The 23658-nt window shown below is 36.5% G+C and overlaps 1 protein-coding gene across 2 annotated transcripts in view; it reads left to right on the top strand.

Moving 5' to 3' along the window:
- Window positions 1–2863: 2863 nt before the first annotated feature.
- Window positions 2864–23658, top strand: part of LOC140925145 (uncharacterized) — a 29391-nt gene continuing 8596 nt past the window's right edge. The window contains exons 1-11 of one of the 2 annotated variants that reach the window (XM_073375103.1): window positions 2864–3160; window positions 7503–7672; window positions 9854–9948; window positions 10578–10667; window positions 15622–15723; window positions 18403–18469; window positions 19222–19316; window positions 19880–20067; window positions 20233–20339; window positions 22565–22703; window positions 22973–23256. In XM_073375103.1, the coding sequence (XP_073231204.1) occupies window positions 3126–3160; window positions 7503–7672; window positions 9854–9948; window positions 10578–10667; window positions 15622–15723; window positions 18403–18469; window positions 19222–19316; window positions 19880–20067; window positions 20233–20339; window positions 22565–22703; window positions 22973–23256 (1372 nt within the window). In that variant the 5' untranslated portion in view covers window positions 2864–3125. The remainder of the gene's footprint in view (window positions 3161–7502; window positions 7673–9853; window positions 9949–10577; window positions 10668–15621; window positions 15724–18402; window positions 18470–19221; window positions 19317–19879; window positions 20068–20232; window positions 20340–22564; window positions 22704–22972; window positions 23257–23658) is intronic. The other variant, XM_073375104.1, reaches the window with a different exon arrangement.

The following is a 23658-nucleotide window of genomic DNA, read 5'->3' as shown; positions in this document are numbered from 1 at the left end:
CTTCAAGCATTTCCGACGATGAGGCTATGAATCGCTCAAAATGTATAAAATTGAAACAAACTTGGGCACACACCTTGGACACACAGACACCAACCCACGGCCTGGCAGTACCTCACGCATGCGCACAGCCATATCACCCGAGCAGTGGTAGCCATGGACAGCTGTTTCGCCCTTATTGGGGTTCATCAGCATGGCACTGAGGTCATTTTTTTTGGTGTCAAATTAGTGCCGGCAAATTTGTAAAGTAAGTCAAAACTCACAAATTGTTCTTTAAGCAAGGTGGTTTTTATTAAAGAGGCTATAGTTTTTTCAAGTTGCAAGCCATTTTCTCGCCATCGGACTGCCAAAGATATACAGTGGTAGAGTAACTAGAAACAGATCTGAACCATTATTTCTGGATTTTCATAAAATTCTAAAGTGCTTTTGGTTTTACTGGATAGTGAACTGATATATATACTGTGGGGAGTGGCACACAAGAAATACTAAAATATAAAATACCCTCCATCTGTCCATAATTGCCCGATCAGCCTTGATGGATGTGGAATTGATATTTTTCGATATGAATTATTACAGGCCAAAAAGCAAACATATCTCTTCTCCTTTCAGGTCCTAATCAAGAACCGACATCATTTCTCTTATTACAATTTGTTTACGCGATCTCCTCTGTAAAAAAAAAAACGACCAAATGAAAGAAAAACGAAATTGGACAAAAAGAACAAGAAGAAAAAGAAGAGAATAAAGAAAACCCAAGATCTTGACAAATTTGGTTGTTTAAAAAATGTTATTTCACTATAATTGTTATTTATGGCCTCCCGACTGTTAGCTACTGTTTAAAACCTGTCGTTTCATATAGCATTGTGAAGGCTTCTATTTTGACTGGTGACTGTATTTTGGTTCCTCTACATGCCTTTTTTTTACAATTTGATACAGGTTTTCTTTTCTTTTTTGACAGGTTAAGCGTCCTCTTTTCTTGTAGTTAAACCTACCCTCCAATCAGGCTCCTGCCTTCAATCTCATTTTTGTTTTTTTTTTTTGGACACGTGTCACGTGCATGAACGAGCGCACGTCTCCAGCTGCCTCGGTTCCCGCCAAATTTACTTTTGTGTAAACAAAATTAAGTTTGTCAATTCCGTCTGGTAGACTGCTTCTTTTGTTTGCTCCGTAATATTTTACAGTCTCAAAGGTGAAATGATACTGTGATACAATGGAATTCAACAGGAAAACACCTCTATCAAGTTCTTTCCCACTTGATCTACCGCGACGTGCATTGTTTTTTCTTGACAAAATATTGGTATGAATGTAACCAATTTATGTGTACTTAATAGTGTTCTGTTTTGAATCAAATATGGAAAGGTTTAGAGACTAGCCTTTTTAAAATAAAATGGTCAATGCCCAGAAAGGGAAAAAGCATCAGTGTGACAGCTTGATAGAAAACGACACGGCAATATTAAATAACGTTGTTTTCGTTTATACTCAAACGATGTGTCAAACTTTAATATATATATTTCTTACACTTAGGTACGCGTTTTTTATCTCTTTTTACGGGTCACCTGGCGTGTACATGATGTTTGAACCGTGTCATTATTCAACGGCTAGCTACTTTTTTCGTGATTTTTGCCGCTAAATTTGCCACTTTTCTGATAATTTAGAAATTCACAACATCGAAAAATATTTCTTTTAAAATGTAACTGACAAGAAGCTAGACAAATGACGGAAGCGTGCCTCTCTCGGAAATGGCTTTTAAAAGGAAACCCATTTTTAACCCCGACGCTTGTGGGCTCAGTTATCTCAATCTCAGAGTATTAGTTTGAAATCCATCTACGAAAACACTCCCACTAATAATATTGGAAATTTTGCGGTTAGCGAAAAACGGGAAAGATAAGAAAGGACATCACAAAAGAAATTCGGTCATATTATTTTTAGAAAACAGACCATGGAGCAATATAAAAAGTAACGAATGAATTATAAAATGCAACACGAGGAATATATACATACCGTGCCAAAATTCATTTACAATTGAGAAAATACCACCTGCTGCAAGAATCTGGAAAGATGGAAAACAACAACATTAACGTTGATGGATTTCATTCGAATTGTTGTAAAATTGAAAAATTGAGGAAAAAAAATGGGCGGAAATGTAAATTTTCGTGGTGCAGTGAGATCGTAAAAATTGGCCCCCTGTGACGATTTATCTTATCGCGCCACTGTGCCCTACGGTGGTTGGTTATTTAGGGACAATTTTTGTTCATTCAACCAACTGGCGAAGTACAATGCTAGACTGCTGTCATAATGTTGAATTTCATAAACGCGTTTTATTCTGTCCTGCTGTGGGTTAATATTTCTTTTCCCACAAATGGCCGTGGAAGAGTCCAAACGAAGGCCCGTGCCACGTCAATGGCAAAAATGTTTAAACAACAGGAAAATGAATTGTTAAAAACTGCCAAGATTCGATAGTGGTCCTTGACTAAAGACTTTTTTGAGAACTTTGCTTTCCACTGAAATGCAAAGTGATTTCCTTGTGGTCGCTATTGTAGTAAGAACAATAGATTCACAATAGCCGAAGTCAAGAACATTGTTTTTTCGTATATAACCTTGAATGGGAGACAGTCCTGTAGGTTTGTTCATAGACCGTCGGGGAATGTGGAAAAATAGTTTTTTAACTCTGTTAAAATCGCTGACGGAAAGATATCAATGGGCAAAATAACCAAAACAGGAAAAATTTGAGATTGAAATCATGTCCCTCAAGCGAATGAAAGTTCCAAGTAACTGCACATGTAAATTTCCCTTGTGACGTTTTACGTAACGAGTTCCCCAGCGGACCAATCAGCGAGGGGCCTATTGTGCTAGCTTGAGTCTTCTGCACGATTTTTGTACTCACGTACTTTGAGGGCGAGGGGAAATATGGCTGCCATTTCAAGACGTGAGCTTGAATGAGCGCTGTTTAGTGAAATAATCAAACAAGAAGCGAGGCAATATCCTTGTGGACGAACTGGGTGCATTTGGAGACCTGCAAAGCGCTTGTAAATACCCGCAGAACGCGATTCGAACAAGGAGAAAAGAAAATTACCGTATAGAAGTGTGGTAATGGTTGCCTGCTGAATTTGATTGTTTTCGCAGACGAAATCATGAGTACAGCGAAGCGAAAGAAGCGAAGTTCGAGGTAAGCATGTTTGTATTTTACTTTCGGGTTTTGTTCGAGGTTATAAGGTGCTAGGAAATAGAATTATAGTAAACGTGCGGAGGGAATCCCAAATGACCTGGAGTGTTATGTTCAACGTGTCTGCCTTTGAAATCTCGATCAGCAAAAAACCACTTATAATTCGATTCTTTTCAATTACGCTGCCACACTGATAAATCCTTTGAGAAGAAATTTCGTTTTGTTTTTCATCATTTGAACGTTGTATAAACCTAGAGCGCATTTCACGATCTTGCATTCGCAATGGAAATGTGAGCAAGCTTACATGTATACCCTAGCCTTTTCCGGTGTATGTTTCCGAATGCCTGCCTTTCAAAAATGCTCGGATTTTCGCTCCCCGCGAAGAACACAACTTTAGCTCTTCTCAGAAATGATATAAACAAACCCACCAACTGGCAAGTACGTAAATTTCGCCGCAATCCTGTCGGCGATTGAAATAACCTGCCAGTTGAATTTGCATTCAATCGTCAAATGACATTGTATTACTACAGACGCCGATGATGCCCGCAACTTTGACAACCTTCGAGTTCGTTTCTATTGTAACAACTTAGGTTGGTTTGCTTTGAAATGCGGTCTTCCAAGGCAAAAAAAGTTAGAGGGTGTTCATTTTGTGCTTGAATTGCCCGCTAGTGAGGACGTTTGTCTCATCGATTTTTAGTTTAATATATCTGATGTTCTGTGGCGCGGCATATTAAGTTGTGTATTTCTAGAGATGTGACCTTTGACAGGACAACATACTTTTACTTCAGCAAAAGCGATAGAAATAAATGTTGTGGTGAAATGAACGATTTTAATATTTACTAGACAGCCGAAAAATGAAAGAACAGTTTTCGTGCGCGGTGTGAAAGCGGTCCACTACAAAGAAACGCGCGAAAGCAAACTTTTTCTTGGACAGAAACATAAAGAATCGCTCCGCCAGAAATTTACCGCTCGATTACGGCGTAAGTCTACTTAATTTTTCTCAAATCAGTATTTTTTTAAGGTCGTGGTAGTAATTTATTCAAACAAGGTCTCCTTCTGTGGCAAACTAAAGCTTTTGTTTGAAGCAGGCAGACCCGCCATGTTTGTCTTTGCGAGATCGAGGTGATGGTCAAAATTTTTCTCCCGATGCACGGAATCAATTTCTCGCGATCTACTAGTCGAAATGACATATTTCTTTTTTCTCCAGATTCTTTGAAGCTTCCAGAAGCGTTTTGTAACGTTTTAGTGGTTAATTTCGTTTTATTTTACGTGCATCGAGCTCCTATAACTTTGTCCTCTATGACCATAATAATTTGCGACGGAGAAAAACAATTCTCAGGACGATCTATATTATTCCAAGCATTTTGTTGCGGTTCTCAACAAGCCGTGCTTGACAATTGAGAACTACTCAAATTTTGTATCTGAAAAGATCGATTTAAGAACGGGATTTCTATGGATAGGGGGTCTCCGAAGCCTTTACAACGCTTAACGCGCAAAACATTGTACATTTTTCGAATGTTTTTATCAATTTACATATTCAGCTGGCTTGTCGAATAATTCTTTCCATTTTCTTTTTCATGGGTGATACACATGTCCTTTATCTCTGGTGAGCGTCCCTCGATTCTTATGCAAATTTTCCCTGAAAGTTTTACATTCTAAGGTTCAAGAGGCTGGAAAACAGATTCCGTGAGTCGAGGTGTGAAATCGACATCGCTTTTGGAAGTTCTGTCACGGCGAAATTTTCAACCCGGCTCGAGTAGATCGTAGCCTTGTTACGGCTACCTATTGTGCTTCACGCCTTAAATGCTCTTTCCACTTTGAAAAAATAAACATCTTTTGTTAGTGGCATCGCTAAGAAACACTATGCACTTTCCCATGTTTATGAATTTCTTGTCTCGTAGGAAAAAAAAAAAGAAGAGATTGCGGTCTAATTTTTGCCCTTCAAGGTCAGCCCTAAGAATCGTAGTAGTATCTGGATGGCATTTTGAAGTGTAACTCCACCAGGTTCTTGTCTCCTTTCCTGGTTTTGGGAATTGTAAACCGGGAAACCGTTAGACATGACAAGCTTCAAGTGCCTTTAATTAAAGAAGCGGACACACAATTTACATACACAGGATTTAAGCAATTTTTTTTTTCGAAGTCGAATGTCCGATGTTTTTCTTGTGATTTCTTTGAAGAATGCATAGCTGAGTGAAATGTTTTGAGAACTGAACGTTATGTACATTACAGTATTTGATATATCAGTAATTTGTGACATGATAAAATAAAAATCCTTGTGATGACAGCCCCTCAAAAGAGTTGGCAGAAAGAATGTTAATAATGCATTGATAGGTTAAAGGGTTTGCTTTGCGAGCCAAAAACTAATTGATTTTCCGAGTGTTTTTTGTGGTATCTTTATGCCCAATCACGTCCTGTTCAACCTCAGTAGCACTGTGCAACTGCTGCCAAACGTGATTTCATTTGAAATTGTCTATTGTGCCTGTACATTTACAGAAGAAAAGAGAAACATTCTGTGTCAAGTTAGTTTGAATAATCAGCTAATGAGCTTAAGATGTCCAATCGGTTATGCCTCCTGATGTCTGGACAGGAGTTTTTTATTATTATTTTCCATAAGTAGGATTACCACAGATTTCTTGTCACTCCAGTTGTACTTTAGGCCTAAGGCCTTATTCCTTAACTGGTATTAAATGACCACAGTTTGACTTCTCCTTGTTTCTACACAGTTTCATTTTTTGAGATAACATTTTTTATCAGTTGAATATCATATGATAAGCTCATTGCATGGTCCTATCACAAAAATGACAATGACCTAGAGGGGAAAGTATGCCAAAACTCCATAAGGCCTTCTCAATTGTTAACTGCCTCCTTCTCAAGGTTTTTTAGATTACTTAGTCTTGTTAACAGTGGATGAACGTTATTCTTTTTTTTGCATTGTGTCATTTTGTTGCTGAGCTGTTACTATGCTGAGATAACATTGTATAACCGTGACAAAGAACGTCTTTGCCTTAGGCAACTACTTTCTTGCTTTTATGGCAAATTAATATGTCTTGAACTTGACATTAAATGCATTGTCTATAGGGATTGATGTTTAACCCCTGCAGCCCATCTTTCGAAAACCCAGGATAATTACCGGGTCCAGAAAGATGTTTTATGTTTCCTGTGATTACCTTTAAGATAAAAGTTCTCTTAGTATTGAAAGTAATACAACGAGCCATTAGTCATTGAAACAAAATTGAAAAATTGAATGCTTTGTTGGCTAAGACTGACACTATTACGGTATTATGTAATTTATAGATTTGGGTCTGGAAAGTTACGAAGACTTTTGAGAAAAGAGGAGCTCAATTAGTTTTTTTCTTTTCTCATTGATCAAGTTTATTTTGCAATCAGTAGATTCTGTTGCCTAAGAACATATGTTACAAATGTGAATAGCTACCCTCTCAGCGGAATTGTCATTATTTAGGTTCATTTTCTCTGCCCGGCTTTTCATTAACAATTCTAGTAGCAGGAGAAAGGTGTAATGCTACGGGAGAATATTCTGAAAGAGGCTCCACATCTAAATAACAAAAAGTCATAGGCTACCCAATGTTAGCTGGAGAAATCTGCGCGGTAAACAGAGAATTCTCTGATCTCCAATGCCTAATGTTCATTGTCTTTTGGAATTTTTATTTCTTGGATTATCACAGACTGAGTTATTGCATAATGACAGTGCTTGGTCAAAAATGTCTGGAGTGAATTTCAGAAATTTTTCTTTAAAAATTACAATAAAATATTTGGCTTTTGTACTGTACACGGAGTTCTCGTCTCCACAGAAAGAAGGGTAGCCTTTTTACTACATGTACCTGCCCTTCCCCAAACATAAAAATGTGATGTTTGAAGGAAATATTGGATAGCACTTAATAAAAGGCACCTGTACAATTTGTCTGGCAATGTAAGCTTCTTGCAGACAAAGTATTTTGGTGTTTACTTATTTCGCTAAACATTATTTTGTGTACGTCTATGAGTTTTATTACCCACTTTCTGTGACTGGTCAGTGAGTAGGCCATACGTTTACTGCATAACTTGCTTGCACTCCGTCTTTCTCCACAGACAACCCATAGATATAATAAATGTCTCGTCAGCCTATTTTTTTCTTAGATTTATGGTCGTAGTTTTGTGTTTTGGCCTGAAATCCTCGGGTTTTTACTTAAGAGCTGGCCAATACATGTATATTACTGAAATACATCTAAAGGGCAGCATGGATGATGTTACTTGGGGTGTTTTTAATTATTTCCATATCTCCTGATTGTTTTACAAGCGGTGCAATATAATTTATGTTATTTTAAATAAAATATTTATTTTTTGACAGCCTCAAGGGTTCCCTTAATCCTTCCAAACGTCATCGCGACCGCTTCAACATTGAGTTGGATAACCTTGCAAAGTTGCTTCCTTTCCCACATGATGTGATCCAGAAATTGGACAAACTCTCCATTCTCAGGCTGTCTGCAAGTTATCTCAGAGCAAAGAATTTCTTTAAAGGTATGGCACACTGATAATTAATTTTTCACAATCATTTTTGCTATAAATTAAAATAATAATCAACTTAAGAATAAAGAGAACAAAAAAATGACCATCACCACCACAAACAGTAAAACATTGTTCCCCGGCGGCTACTATGAGTGTGAGCACCAGCCATTCTTATAGGAAACAATTAAAAGAAAATGGAGCCAAAGTAACTTCCCAGCTGTACAACTCCCCTCCTACTAATTGCATACACCTGACAACGTGATATTTTGGTGACAGTCCTGCTTGCCTCTTTAGAGGCCCTCTTAAGGTTGGTACACATATCCCTCATCTAAATTCCAAAACATGTAGTTTCATGAATTGAGCTGTCATGAATGAATGAATGAATGTGCTGTCACAGTTTCAGCCATCTTTGTGTCATTTGTTACCCTTTCATTTGCCTTGTGTCAACGTTTCAAGGTCATGTCACGCGTCAAAATTTTACCCCAACCAAGCCTCTTTATGTTGACAAGTAAATCTTAGTTTTTACATAGGACTTGATTGCTGGACACTCTTAGATTCAAAGCTTTTAGGTTTCTCACTGGTTTTTTAGGAGCACAGCCTAGTGGGTAACTCTCTATTATAGAGAGATGCACTTGTTCCCAGAGCTACCAAAAGTGTGGTCTTACCTGTTAAGAAAGGCACTCTGTCATGTTATTTTGACAATTTTTTTTAAACTTCCAAAATTGTCTTGAAATTGAAGGAAAATGTAAAATATGAATCTACTAAAACAAAACAAAAAATATTGAAGGTAGGAAGCTCCATTGACTGTAAAGTGAGAACTAGAGCCATGTACGTGATACAATGTTGACATTTAATATCTGGGAGGAAACCATTCATAAACTCCAGGTTTCTTTATTACTTAGTTAGAAAATAATATAAAAAAAAAAGCAGTCCAGCCTGATGCCTATTTCTTTACAGGAAATAATACTTCCGGACAAACTCTTTATACTTGGTGAAATACATTACTGAAAAGCCATTTGAAAGGACATGTTAACCCTTTATGTCCCAAGATCCAAATACAAATTCTGGAGACTGATCTCCATACATTTCTTTTAAGAATAATTGAGAGAATTTGGTTTAAGATCAAAGCGTTCTCCCTTTGGTAATCAATTAAGTAATTCTCATAACCAGTACTCTTGGTGATCTGCTGATGTTGTGAGGAGAAAATTGATGTTGGTCACTATTGGGACCTAAAGGGTTAAGAGATTTTTTTAATCTCTTTAGAAACGTAGGGATTGCATGTCATTTGGGACCAAAGCAAAACTGTCTGCACTTACAACTACCTTGTAAAATATATACAGTCACTTCAAGTCACTCATTTTTGTGGAACCTGCATGTAATATCATGAATTTTACAGTTTAAAAAAATTGTTGCAGAAATTAAGCTTCTCTCAAGAGAATCTATTTGAAATAATTCACCCCTCCCAGTCATTTGTTGTACACTGTTGAGACATTATGATACTCTGTTGCGCTCTTCTTTGTAGCATAAGGCTGTGTTTTTATACTAAAGAACATGTTGACATGTAGAGTCATTTTGAATTAAAGTCTTTTGAAATCTGTCTGTTTTTTCATGTATTTTTTCTTCTGAAATGAAATGCCATGAGAGAAAAGGTAGTAATGTTGAAGGTAACATTGTATGCAATGCAAAACTGTCATTTTGTTATTTTTTTTCTTTTAGAAGTTTCACTTTTGTAGGTAGCTTTTTCTCCACAACACGAGGGTCCGAACTAGGTCAAATATGTCCTTAATTGACTTGTAGAATAAAAGGACTTTAAACCTTGGCTCACTTTCATGTTTGAAAAACAATATCACCCTTAATCAAAAATTGTAACATGGAAAGCATTATATTTTATATCGTATTATTGGCCACTCTGGATATTCATTTTTCAATTGTCCCTTTAAGACTTAATCAAGATCAAACATAGCATTTTTATTACAGTTGTCATTTAAAAAAATATAAAAGTTTATTTTCTTTTGTTCCGATCTACTTATCTACAACCTTGAAAACATTCCAATAACATTTGCCTGTTGTACTTGTAATTGCTTTGATATTGGGATTTTCAAGTCAACCATGCTATCATGCTGTAAACATGTACACAGACAGAAACCTGTATTCATCAGATGTTAATTCTTGTAAATTTATTTTCCATCATAGGTCAACAATGGACAGAAGACAACCAAGTTGGAAAAGTTGTAGATGGGAATGCAGATTTTGAGGGCAATGGAGTGTTTTCTAAACTTCTTTTAGATGTGAGTGTTGTTTACTTGTATTGATATTATATTTGAGTTAACTTTCCTTCCTGTGCAAAGGATTATTTTTCAATCATTCCACTTAAGTGCCTGGTGGTTGTGATCTCCTTTCCTGAGATTTTGTTTTAAAAAAAGTTTACATCTGATGTCTGTTTGTCTCGCAATATTGAATTAGTTTTCAAACTAATTGTGGTGTCCGTGATTGCCTTGATTTATTGTGTTTAGAATGTGCATAACAATACAATATTTCATTTCTTGTTTAAAGAATATAATATAGTTAAATCAAACAACAAAATATAATTTATTATTCAAAACTCATTAAACTCAATTTTGTTTATTTCCATCTGTCTTGGCTTTAATTTTAACACTGTAAAAGTAGCACTTTTATTTAGAAAATAGTTTCAGGTATTTCTTGTTCAACATCATCATTTGATTGCACATTATAGATGTTTTTTTTTTCAAAAACCTTTTTATTTCAAACTTAAATCCTAAGATATAGGAGAAGTGCTCTGCATTAATTTCACTCCCTCTTAAGATGATGTAGTTAAATATTCTTTTAAGCATTTATTTTGTTGGCTTCATGTCTTGGAGCCAAATTAAATTCTATTTTTGTCCTGTCACTCGCTTAGGCTTTAGATGGCTTTGTCATTGTACTCACAAGGGATTTTGAGGTGTTCTATGCATCAGAAACTGTCCAAGATTACTTAGGACTTGCACAGGTAAATACTTATTGCAAATATATATTTTTTAATTTCAACATACAGATCTTTCCTTCCTCGTCCCCCCCCCCCCCCCCAAAGAAAAGAGGTGTTAGACAAATCAAAAATATGTAGCTGCTTATCTTAAAATTAGAGAACTTCCATGACATTATATTGAGTCAGTGAGCACAAAATTGTCTTGAAATTGAAATTAATGGTAAATTAATGGTAAAGTAGAAAAATGCAATTTAAAGAGGTATTCTTAGTCTATAAAGGATTAACAGAGTGTTAAGTTGGAAGGGATTAATAAGGATTAAAAAAGACAAACTTGACAAATTTAAGTTTTCATAATTCAAAAACAGTGCTGTTCCAGGTCCTTTAAGCCATCCTTATCTGTCAGCTGTGGTTGTCTGTTTCCTGGGTGGCAAAGGCCCAAGATTATGTTATCAATAACATCTTATTAATAGTACATTTGCCAAATGAAGATGGATTTTCTAAAGATGCAATGATGAATATTGATAGATCGCTTTCAGTATCACTTAATATGTGAGATTAATGTAGATTAATGGCTCATGTTGGCTGTTAATTGCCATTAACTTTTGGTTGGTTCCTATTTACGTCTTGTGTGAGTGCTTAGTTTTATATTATATCTTGAGATGCGGCTGATAACAGGTCCTGTTGGGGTAAAATTCAAACAATCAAAATGGCCTCTAAACAGCAACGTAAGATTACATGTAGGTGAAATGGCAACAAACGACATAAAGATGGGTTAAAAATATCGACAGGGGCAGGGCCTGCTCTTCAAAATGTGAAACAACCATGTTTGAAATTCAGATTAGTGACATATGTAACCCCTTCCCCTACCCCTATGAGGGCCTCTGATAGGTGCAAGTTGATCCTATTTTTTTTAAGTTAGTGAATAAAATTCAAATGGTTGTTTACAACTTTCAGCTGTAGAATACATGTACTCTCTTTGTTATTATACCACTGTGAAAAGTCAACAAAACAAACCTCTTGGTTAACAATCTTTTGTTATGGCTGTGTACTGTTGTTCTAGTAGGTTTTCAATCCTTGGGTGAAATTCTTAGGTTTTTTCCTGTGGTGTTGTTTATTGTGCTGCGCTAGGTGGTTCTGACTTTTGACTCCATGGATAAATAAATGCCTGAATCGTGATCATTTAAATGAATACCTCATAAAATACTTTCCTGTCGTGCTGTTTACCACACTTAACTTGCTTAGCTTTGGTTGACATGTAACAGTGCTACCGGTTAGTGCTTTACACTTAAAGTTCCAAAAGTGACCAACAGCAATTTTCTCCTAACGATATCCATACATTGTCAAGAGTAAAGTCTATGAGAATTAACAAAATGATCACAAAGAATCTTTGATCTGTTATCAAATTCTCTCAACTAATTCTTTAAAGAAATATATATAGATCAGTGTGGAGAATTTGTACGTGGATATTGGGGCACTGAGGCCGAGGGGAATCAAAGAAAAGAAATAAATTATTAATGAATCTCAATGCGATTCTTTTCTTTTAAACTCCTAAACCATGGAACCAAGTATGAATTTAATAATATTCCAAAATGGCCTTTTGCACCATAGTTTTATTTTGAGATTTACAAGGTGATTCTGAGAATTATTGCATCTCAGGGCTCTAAAAAAATCTTGAATACAAGCTTGTCCTTTGGGCAAGCAGCTCTAAAATTTTGCTTGCCTGAGGCCACTTCTTGCTTGTCTTATAGTTAATGATTTTGTTAGAGGACAACTCACCTGGTTCTTGCCAATTGGGCAAGTAAGCTTTAAAAGTAACTTGCCCTGGGAAACTGCCCACCTACCCCTCCCCTAAACTAACACTAACACTTCCTTCTCACTTAGGGCAAAATGATGGCTTAGGGGAGGGGTAGGTGGGCAATTTCCCAGAAGAGAAACAGGAATTGATCCAAAAAATCTACTTGTCCTGGACTACTGGACGGGACTATTCTCCAGCCCTGCATCTGCTGATGTCTGCGTGTCCTAACTGTGGCTTTTTTAATGCTCTGAAAAGGTCAAATTAGTACCTTTTTCTGAGATTAATAAGATTAATAAAAGGTCAAGGATTAGTAGCTTAAGATTAGTTTCTTCTAATCCGCTTATATTAGTTATGGCTGGTGTTTTCCTGATCTGATAGTTCAGTGCAGAAGATCTGATATGCACAAGAGGAGGTTATTGCTGGATGTAGGGTGGCAATGTCTATAACCTCTTCTCTTTTATCTGAGTGTTTATACTCAACTCTTTGACTCGTCCTCCTCATAACAGTCACATTATGCAAGAACTTCACAAAAATTTGAAATTTTGTTTTGTAGAATCCTGAGACAAAAATAAAGCACCATGTGCTACAGTTCTTCCAAAAAGGTTTCATTTGAATGTTCACGTTGTAGGATTTTTTCTGTAGAGTTAAAAAGGTAGTGACAAATTATCTTGCCATAACATGGGGTTCATTTGAAGGTGGGTGTGAACGAGATAAGGGTCTAATCTGAAGGTTAAGGACCATGAGTGTATACCTTTAGACGCAACAGTAATGTAGACTAATGTTTCTGTTTCTGATTTAGAATGTTCGCACCTTAAAAGTGGTTGATAATATAATAATTACTGGAGAGCTTTAGCTTTGAGGAGAGAACAGTACCACAAGGAGATTTAACTTAAAGTTTTTGTGTGTGTTCTAAAAAAAAAAGACACCCCAGAAAGCTTCAATGTACTTTTTTTCTCCAAAAAAGTTAGTACTGTTATTTTACTGAAGGAGGTTAGGCCTCTCCCAATAGCAGAATGATAAAACTTCTTACATTTGATAACTTGTTCCCGCCACTAAACTCTAGAAGAATGACAATGGCTATCATGTTTTCCTGCCAAAATGACACTGGTTCACCCGTGAGCAATACTTGGTATTGAGAAAATCTTGTACTCATAGTTGTTCTCGTCTCAGAATCTAAAGGTCTCTACTCTCATTTTTGTGTCCATCCCTGAAGCATGGTACATTTTGTAGTACCTACAGCTATAGTTTACTTTTCAAGCTTTAATTGTCACTTTTTACCAAAGAAAATAATGTGAAGGACAGGCGGTAAAATCAACCACAAGTTTGTTGCCATTCCATCCCCATTCCATCATGTTCTGTCCACTTGCTTTTGAAACTAAGGAGAAAACATGAAAGTTAGACACTACCTCTTGGACAGTGAAAACAGCAGTAAAAAGGCCTTCCCAAATGACAATCAGTGAAAAAATGTTGATCTTGCATCATAATTCCAACATTTCAAAAGTGACACATGTGTCGAGACGAAAGTGTTGATGTTTCAATAGTCAAACTATGCCTTAAATTTGTCACCCTTCAGTGGTGGTAACAGCAACAAAGAAGTGTTGTATTTTGAGGAACAGGAAGTCATTACTTTTTAATATATAGACACATACTTTGAATTTTTTACCTGGTTCCTTAATTATGACAAACCAGTTGTGGTTCTCTTACTGTGTAAATTTTCCTATTGTTTTTCTAAATGTTTGAAATTCCATCACATTAACAGGGATATTTTTGTTACATTTTATTATGTCAAGGTCATCACTCACCCCCCAAGTAGTTGAAAGGTGATATTCTAGAATGCAGTCTGTGTTTGAAATGTAACATTTGATTGAAAGTTCTTATTCACAAGGAAAATGGACAACGTTAAAAAGTTTAAGGGTTCATTGGAGTGTCTTCATCTCAAAAGAATATCACCCACAGAATTAATAGTGGAAGTGCTTTGTTTGTTTAAGAAATGCCATTTCACAAAATAAACAAATGAATGCTCACAATTGAAGATTATCATTCACTTACCTGAGTATCATTCTCTTCCTTGTAAGAATCAAGCTTTGGTGAAGTCATTAACCTTCAACAAAATTATAAGATTGTTTTTTTTGATAAAGAAAGTACCGGTAGTAACATTTTTCCATGTTAGTAAAGCCAGTAGTTTGTTTATATTTCTGGTTCTAGAAAATGTCATTTCTTGTACTAGGAATGTACATATGTTTTTTGTTTCTTTCTGATGGAATAATAATCTTCCTCTTAAGAGGAGATCACCCCATCTGTTGAGTCATTAAAAAGTATCCGGGCTTCAAAAACTCATTAATATTCAGTAGGCATATTGTCCAATTATTGACTTTGCAGATTTAATCATGTGTATTTAACAATTATTCCACCAGTGCACTTTGGATATGAGATGGTAGATAGCCAAGTCGGCGCCAAGCACCTCTAGCGCCAAGTTGGCTATAATCATCTCATATCCAACAAGCACGAGTGGAATAATTGTTTTATTAGAAAACACCCACAAAAAATTGAGAATTCTTTCTGACTTTATTTGTGCAGACGCGTACAGTTACGATATTTGGAGAGCATGGTATAATGGCTCATATACCATGATGGCTAAGCCAATCAGAACTCTAGAATTGCATTATCCAATGATTTAGGTTTTAGTAAAGACCTTTATACCTGATAAGATTCTGCAAACTGAAAAGTCAGGCTTTGAATTCAGCCTCAGGGGAAATATGAATGACTGAATCAATGGAATACCAATAATCATTTTATATAAAGAATACTAATAAACATGAAATTTATATATTGACAGTCCTCCTAATTTTTCTTCCAGAAAAAGTTCAAAAAAATTTTTTCATCCTTAACTGAACAAAAAAAACCGTTGATCAGTCTGAAGTTATTCTAAAACGAAATACAAAGTTTTCTAACCAAAAAAGCACCAAGCTGCAGTCCATGTTACCATTTCAAGAAGTAATGGGTGAAATTAGTGAGAAGCAACAAAATGAAATTCTTACCAGTTTGCAATTCTGTTAATTATGTCGTGTCACAGTTACATTTAGTGACACTCTACACAATCAATTTTTTCCTCTTCTGTTGTGTTATGTTTCCTCCACCGTCATAAATTCTGAAAAGTTCTAACCTTTTTTTCTTTTTTTCCAGGCCAGTGTAATTCATCAAGATTTCCTGAGGTTTATACACGTTGATGATCATGATCTTATCAGGAAAAATCTGCAACCATTTCCAGAAGATGAAGAGGAACAAGTAAGAGAGTATTATTCTCTAGAGTAACTTGTGAACAGGCTCGCAGAGCATCTGTTGACACTTTATTCCTCTCTTCTCCCCTTTCGTAATTGTAATTGTAAATATCTTATTATCCACTCCCCAAGCGGCTTTTCAGGGATAATTTACAACACTGGTTGGGGGACTTTGCCAGACTGCTTAAGGTGCAGTTTACAAGTACTGAAGGAATGAGTGATGATGCCCCCATACATGAGTGTGAAAGTGAGATAGACCACTACACCGGGCACTACGTGCCCTACTCTTTACGAAGAGTGTGTGGGTTCTTTAACGTCCCACAGATTTACTACATGTGCAAGGGCTTGTGAGACGGGGCCTACGGTTTATCGTCCTTATCCGAGAAGACTAGAAAGTCTAACCATTTGCAGATGTTATTACAAAGGCAGCACTTTCTCCTTAGTCATTTAAAGACCCTGAGTGTTGGTCCGGCCGGGGTTTGAACCTACGGCCTCCCGCTCAGCAGACCGGCGCTCTCCCAACTGAGCTAACTGGGCGGCAGCTACTTTTCAACGTGACTTGTAACCATTACGTTAATGCCAACATGCAGGTTGATGTGATGAAAGATATTGTGCTTAGTGTTTAAGCTCATGTTTGATTTCCAGACTCGGCATGGTTGCAAAGTCCTTTCAATACAAGACGATTCAATACAACTTATTTTAGTTGAGGTGTAATATTAGTTTCACGTCCTTGGCTTACAAAGAATATTCACCCAGAATGTTCTTCTTGTTCACATGCAATCTATACCTGAAGTGAACAAAAGTTTTGTGCAATTTCACTGCTTGGATTGTATCAAAACGACTTGTACCAAAACAACTTAGTATTGAAACAACCAGTTTACAGAATCATACATGGGACAACTTGTAAGCTAATATCGGTCTTTTCCAGTCCATCTCCAAACACCAGCATTTCTAAATTCCAATTCGGCTTGTTTGAAAAAGAAAAGCAACAGTCATCTTGTGAGAGCCAGTGACACCTACAGTTGTAAATGGGTAATCAGAAGCAGGGAATTAACACTTCCAGAACTGGGCCCAATCTTTAAGGTCTTAAGAGTGACTAACATCAATTTTCTCAGGTGCAGATCCATACCGGTTTCCACTGTTTTACGCAAATCGGTCAGATTTTTCATAATAAATGTATTTTTAGTAAAAAACTTTAAACCTTCCAAGTTGAAATCTGAAAAATGGTTTGGACAGTCAGTAAATATCCTGTCTGAATGAATCATAAACCCAGGAAAGGGGACTTTAGGGAGTTAAAATCCAAAACATTTACTAGGGGGTCGGGAGCATGCCGCCAGACCTCCCTAGAAGTAGGAAATCGGTCAGTATTATTCTAGATCTGCGCCTGTTTCTCCTTACAACATCAATACATTATCACTAGAAAAGGTTAGGAGGATTAATGAAATTGTTGCCAAAAGAAAAATGTCCTAATCTTTCATCAAATTCTCTAAACCTGTTTTAAAAAAAAATGTTTGGAGATCAGTCTAGGGAATTTGTATGTGGATCTTGGGGTGTAAAGGACTAAGAGCGAGTGCCAAGGGGTTTTCTTGTTGTTCTTGTAAACTTTGCTTGAAGTTATTGCCTGAGAAAACTGCGGCAGGAAAAGCTCTTGAATGCAGAGTAGGAGGTTGCGGGTTCAACTCCTGGGGCCTGACCAATACTCAAGGTCTTAAAATAACTGAAAAATGAAGATATTGCCTTTGCCCTGCAAACGGCTAGACCTTCACGTGGCTCGGATGACCACCTAAAATGGTGGTCCCGTCTCCTGTAGGAGATGTAAAAAGGTGTCCTCAATTAGTACTTTTGTGCTAAATACATTGACACACAAAATAATAAGGTGGATTTTTATTTTTTACTTTATTTTTTTTATGCTACAAAATGAATTTTAAACCACTAACAACATTAGAGGCCAATATAGTGTTTTGATTTTGGTTCTAAATTGACAAGATAAATATCAAGTATTGAATGTTATCTAGAGCAAAGTTCTTTAATCCTAAAGATGAGGTCCTGAAGATGTTAAATAAAAGAGAAAACGTTACAAGAAAGCGAGGCATTCATGTTGCTTAAATAAATATTTGTCCAAAAGTTTTATGCAGACCTGTCTCCTAGCAATAATTTTTAACAACACTTTCTTTTCTTTTTGGCCTTCATGGCCCAGTAACCTTTCTATGTTGTTTAATGCATTGTAAAAAGAAGCAAGTGGTTATTAATTTTCAGGGCTTCCCATTTTTTTTCATATATTGCTTTGTCCTGATATTGTCTGCTGCACAAAAGGATTTACAATTTATGACAGTGTTCCCTGAAATAATCTTTTTGATATTTGATACACTCATCCACTCCATTTGAACATGATAAAGTGCTGGGATATTTGAATATAAAACAAAAAACAAGGTCTAATTCATTTCCAGTTCTCTCTGTTATTTGTTTAAAAACTCTCTTTCTGCTAGCGACACATACCTTAATTGGTTTTGGCTATATTTACATGTATCTAGTGGATGGGACATTTACGGTGATATTAAGGTTACATAAGTCATTTAAGACTGTTGATTTAAAAAATTTTTTGCATTATATTGCTTTGTTCAAAATTCATGTTTTAAAAATAGCACACTAGTATATTTGACATTCCATTTGTTGAATTATTTTACAGAAAATAAGAATTCTTGATGAAGAAAATGATGGTACAGCTTCGGAGACAGGAAGCACTTGCAGTGGAGGTAAACTGTCTTTTGACTAAAATTATGACTTTCCTCTGTTTTATGGTAACTAAGATTCTTGACCAGCCAAACCTGAGTTTTTACTCTTCTTTGGTAAAAGTTGACTTGCTACAAGTGAACCTCTCATTAGTTCCTAAAAGCGTGGTTATTAGGAGACTGGTTATGAAGAGCGGCAAACATCAAGTATAAAAGCAATGGTGCTGTAGTTTATGGTGGAAGCAGCCTGAAAGTGCACAATCCTTTGTTTTCTTGTGGCAAATTGTGACGGAATAAATTAATGCAACGTTTTTATTGGTCAATACGATCAAAGTGATAGGAATGCTCTTGAACGTTGTGCACTTTCAGGTCCACAAAAACATATCAACAAAGGAATCTGACGGGTTTCATAACAATTCCGCTCTATTAACTATGCTAAAAGCAAGCATCGAGGTCGTGCATCGATTTGTTGTTCGCTCAACTTGTTTCACCTGAATGGATTTGAATCATATCATAAATTCATGGATGAAAAAATGATTGACATATGTTGTGTCGGAAGTGGCGTCAAATATCACTCACTCCTATTGGTCAATTGTCATGACATCACTGAATTGCATGGATGAATTTTGCACCAAACAGGTATGAAAAGTCCTTTAAAATGGCATCACCAACCAGAAAAAAAAAATTAAAGGACTTTTAGAAAGTCTAGTAAAAGTTAAGTTAAGGACCTTTGATCATTTCATCGTTGTTGATGAGACGTATCATAATATCTGCAGATGATGGAAGCAAAAATGGAGACGACGTAGAGACAGAGAGGTCCTTTGTGTGTAGAATGAAATGCATACTCAACACCAGTGCTGGCTTTTTCAAGGTTTGTCAGTAGTAATTGATTTATTTCAGGGTTTGTACAGGTCACGGTAAACCTGGAAAGTCATGAAATTTACGGATCACATATTACAGTCCTGGAAAGTCGTGGAAAATTAAAGTTATGTTTGGTAGAGTAGTTACTGCAGATGTCAAAGCAACGATAATGTAAGATTGAGAGAAGTAATTGAACAGTGCGAAGAGGGGTTGGGGGGTGGGGGTGGCATGGTCCACAAAATCCACCAAAATGTGTGTGTTGAACACGGTACGATCAAAACATATCCTAAATCAAGCTAGAAGCAAGATAAACCTGAGTTTATGGAAAAGTTTAATAGTTCATGGAATATTCCTGGAAAGTCATGGAATTTGTAGAGCTCAAAAAAGTATGAATGGGAACATGGGAAAATTCTTTCACTCTTTTAATACGCTTTCATCACCTATTTTTTGCAGACAAAAGTTGACTGTTTAAAATTTCAATTAAATTGTAGAATCCTTGTCATGGGAAATTATGTTGTTAATTATGTCCGTAAAAAAAATAGATGCTTAGTGTGGATATGTTTAACTCTGCAGCCATTCCGATGTAGTGGACGTCTGCGTGAGATGACCCTTCCAGATAGTGAGAAACGTGAATATGGTCTGTTCATGATCTGTACTCCACTGGAAACTGTATCTTCGTCAATGCTTGAGATCAGGTTAAAAACATCATTGTTCTGCACCAAGAACAGAATGGACCTGAGTTTTATGGACATTGATCAGAAGTAAGACACTGTTCTTTCAGTTCTAAAGATTTCATTCTTTTAGAAAATCATTACTATTAGGTTGGTATTGCGACATACTGATAAAACTGGAAATCCAAGTGACATCCCTCATGAGGAAATACTACTGGTATAAGAGAAATGGTAATGGTATTTTTTTCTTGTCAGGGGGCGATCTTTGCTTGGCTATCACAAGAGAGACATAGCTCTGCAATCAAGTTACTGTATGATTCATTTTGATGACATCCCTGTACTTCAGACTCTTCACAATGACTGTAAGTAAAGCTCTGCAAACTTTTAATATCCACATGTGTAGGTGGTACACCAAATTAAAGTTGTAGCCTCTATGCCTTAAGTGTATGAGTATGGTAAGTTAAGGCTGCAGTTGCTGCTTGATGTAAAATAACAGAGTCATTGCATAAACAATCCATAAAGCTGCTTGTCATCTTTTAAAGGATGCCTTTACACGTCAAAGTGAAATGGTTTAGTTGTCGGTAATCCCTGAATTGGAGAAATCAGCTGCAAATCCAAGAGAAGATCATGCCTCAATTTCAAAATAATTATGACGTTACAAACCTTTGACGGCGATGGCAATGGGAATGTCTAAACGACAATAGGTTTTATGAGCAAAACTACAGCTCTGCACGTGCATCACTTTTTTTGTACATTTCTTTGCCAAAACTACAACCTGAAATGACCAAATTTTGAGTTGACTTGAGAATGGGAACAGCAAGGCCATAAATTTTACCATCTATCTCTGAACTCGGACACAGTGACCCCTCTTCAGCTGCAATCTAACCTCCCTACTTTCAACAAACCAGGTGACTTGGTATAAGGGCAGAAAAGTTTCAAAGGACGAGAATTCTTTTTTTCTATTTTTTAGATCGTAAGGTCCTTAATGTAGTATACAGAAGGGCACAGGTTAAAACGCTGTAGAGAGATATCTTATTCTTTTATTGAATGTTTTTGTTACTACCATTTCCATCCATCCTTGAAGTGTGTTGAATAAAGGGCATAGTTTTGCTTTTCAAACATTAACAGTTTTGTCTGTGCTTTGTCCAATGAAATATTAGAAGTTAGGTTGTAAAATGACAATGTTTTTGTTGCCATACAAACATTATTAACTCCAGCTTCTTTCATTTCCCCAAGTTGCATTTTGCAAACTTCGAAGGATTTTTGGGTTTTTCTGTTCCGTCAATCATCTTAGCGGACCTCTTAGGAAACAGATGTTTACTTGTTTGAGTTCAAAAGGTCATGGTTTGTGATTCGTGATTGGCGTGTTTCAATCCGTTTTGTTTGTTTGGTGTTTCAAGGTTCGTTGCTTTGTGGTCGTCCTGTTTTGGGAAATAATCAACTTGTTAAGTTTGCTTCGTAGATTTTTCTGATCTTTCTCATTCTTGTCACTTGCAAGAATAAAGCAACGTCTGCCTCCTTCCTTCGACAAAAAATCTGCTCACCATCGTGATTTCCTTTGCTATATATAGATGTAGCCAAAACCAAAAGCAAAGCTTCTGTTTTTATCTTTTAAGAAGTGTCTTTCTGATGTAATTCAACTATCGCCATAAACAAGAAGCAAAGTGAATCCCTTCTTAAGATGGAACAAACTTAGTCTGCAATCAATTAAAAACCAATGACTGGTCAGTAAAGAACTTAAAAAAGAAAAAGCCACCTCAGTGAGTTTTACACCCGGGCCTGTAATACAGCCTTCATGTGATACTGAAAATTGGATATCCTATTTTGACACCTGTCAATTGAACATAATGTAATGTGGATGTCCAATTATCAAGCCCCAATATTCAAATACAAATTCTCCAAACTTATCTCTATACATTTCCTTAAAGAATGTGTTGAGAGAATTTGATAAAAAATCAAAGCATTTTCTCTTAGGTGATCAATTTATTAATTCTTATAACCTAATCTCTGGACAATCTATGGATATGGTTAGGAGAAAATTGATGTTGGTCACCATTGGGACTTAAAGAGTTAACACAGATTGTGTATACCTTGGTCTCTAAGCTAGTAAGTTTGACATTTCACTTCTTCTGACATGAAGAGGTGGATGTATTGTATGGAAAGATGAGTTTGCCACCACCAAAATTTCTTGGATGCATATATAACCAAAATTAATGTAATGTAATGTTGTGAATTAGAGGATAACAAGACGCTCCCACTTTACATTATATATTAACATTCTGACGGTAACCTCAGACATCAGCATTCAAGGGCATCAGTAGCAGCCGCAATTAATTCACTTATGAGCTTACTGTAACCCACCCATAGCCCATGATATGAGTGACGCGTGAAAGGTATACCACACAACAGGGGAAACTTCCCCTACCCTATTTGAACAGTAGTGTGTGTTCTTTTACGTCCCCTTTGACGAGGAAGACAAGGCCAACATCACCACCCAAATTTTATTACCCATGGTGCTCTGCTGCACACGCTTCACATGTGAGAGCTCTGCTTACAACATTGTAAGAATTTATTTTTCTTTTACTAGTGATGACCACTGGCAAATGCCAAGGAACTTTCCGCATGCTTAATAAAAACCTCAAATGGCAGTGGTTGACAGGAACGGCACAAGTGGTGTTTAAAGGAAATGAACCTGACTTTATTATCACAACAAACAGACCTCTGAGGTAGGTTTTATATAATTTTATCTTGAAGAAAGGTTATCGTCCTGAGGGTACCTTGTTCCTATGACTACCATGTACAAATTTTTTCTGTTACACAATCTGACATTTCACAACGCTGATGAAGTTCAAGCGGTTCAGTGGAAATATTGATTTTCTGTCTCAAATTTTGCACCGAGTTTTGGAATTTTCAATACATGAGATCGAGAGTCTCAAAGGGCTTCTTTCTTTGCCGAACATTATCTAAGTAACTGTGATTTGGGTACTGTTTGCAGTGATGAGGAAGGTGAAGAAATATTAAGACAAAGAGGGCAATTCCCAGCTCTGCCATTCACAGCCAGTGACTGTGGGTCACCTAGCCCACGAAGCCCAGGCAGTCCGGCCAGTATTGGAAGCTACAGGAATGGTGGCAGTCCACAGGCAGTTCCTTGGGATCGTTTCTCTGTCTCTTCCTTTAAATTTCCGAACATGCCCACAAAGTACCCTAATAGTAATGGTAGAGTTAAGAAGAAGCCGCCGCAGCAAATTTCTGATGATATTGCAAAGTCCCCTGCAAGCGGTAAGTGTTTTCCTTTTTTGGCTTAATAACGCTTCGGTATACAGATAAAATAATAAGGCTATAGAAAGGCCATGGGTTTTTGGTAAAACTAATAGCAATGATCTTGAAGACAACGTTAACTGTATATCTTAAGATAATTATTGTTTCTGGAGAATATGAAGCAATCACTGTCAGCCCTTCACCATGTGAAAACAATGATAAAGGCAACAGAAAAAACTTGAGTTTACAGTTTTGTTTGTCTGATTTTTGAATGCCCAGTGCCTTTGGCCAAGTTATTCTTGATATGGTGTATGAAAATTCTCCACAGCGAAGGTTCCAGAGAATTAGAAGTTAATGGGCTTGGACACTTACCATATTATATAGGAAATTAATCGTCAGTGAGATTATGGTATTGAAAATTAA

The sequence above is a fragment of the Porites lutea genome, chromosome 14, assembly GCF_958299795.1.
Source record: "Porites lutea chromosome 14, jaPorLute2.1, whole genome shotgun sequence".
Taxonomy (NCBI): domain Eukaryota; kingdom Metazoa; phylum Cnidaria; class Anthozoa; order Scleractinia; family Poritidae; genus Porites; species Porites lutea.
Note: the sequence above shows the minus strand (reverse complement) of the source record. Positions and strands in the feature narration are given on the sequence as shown.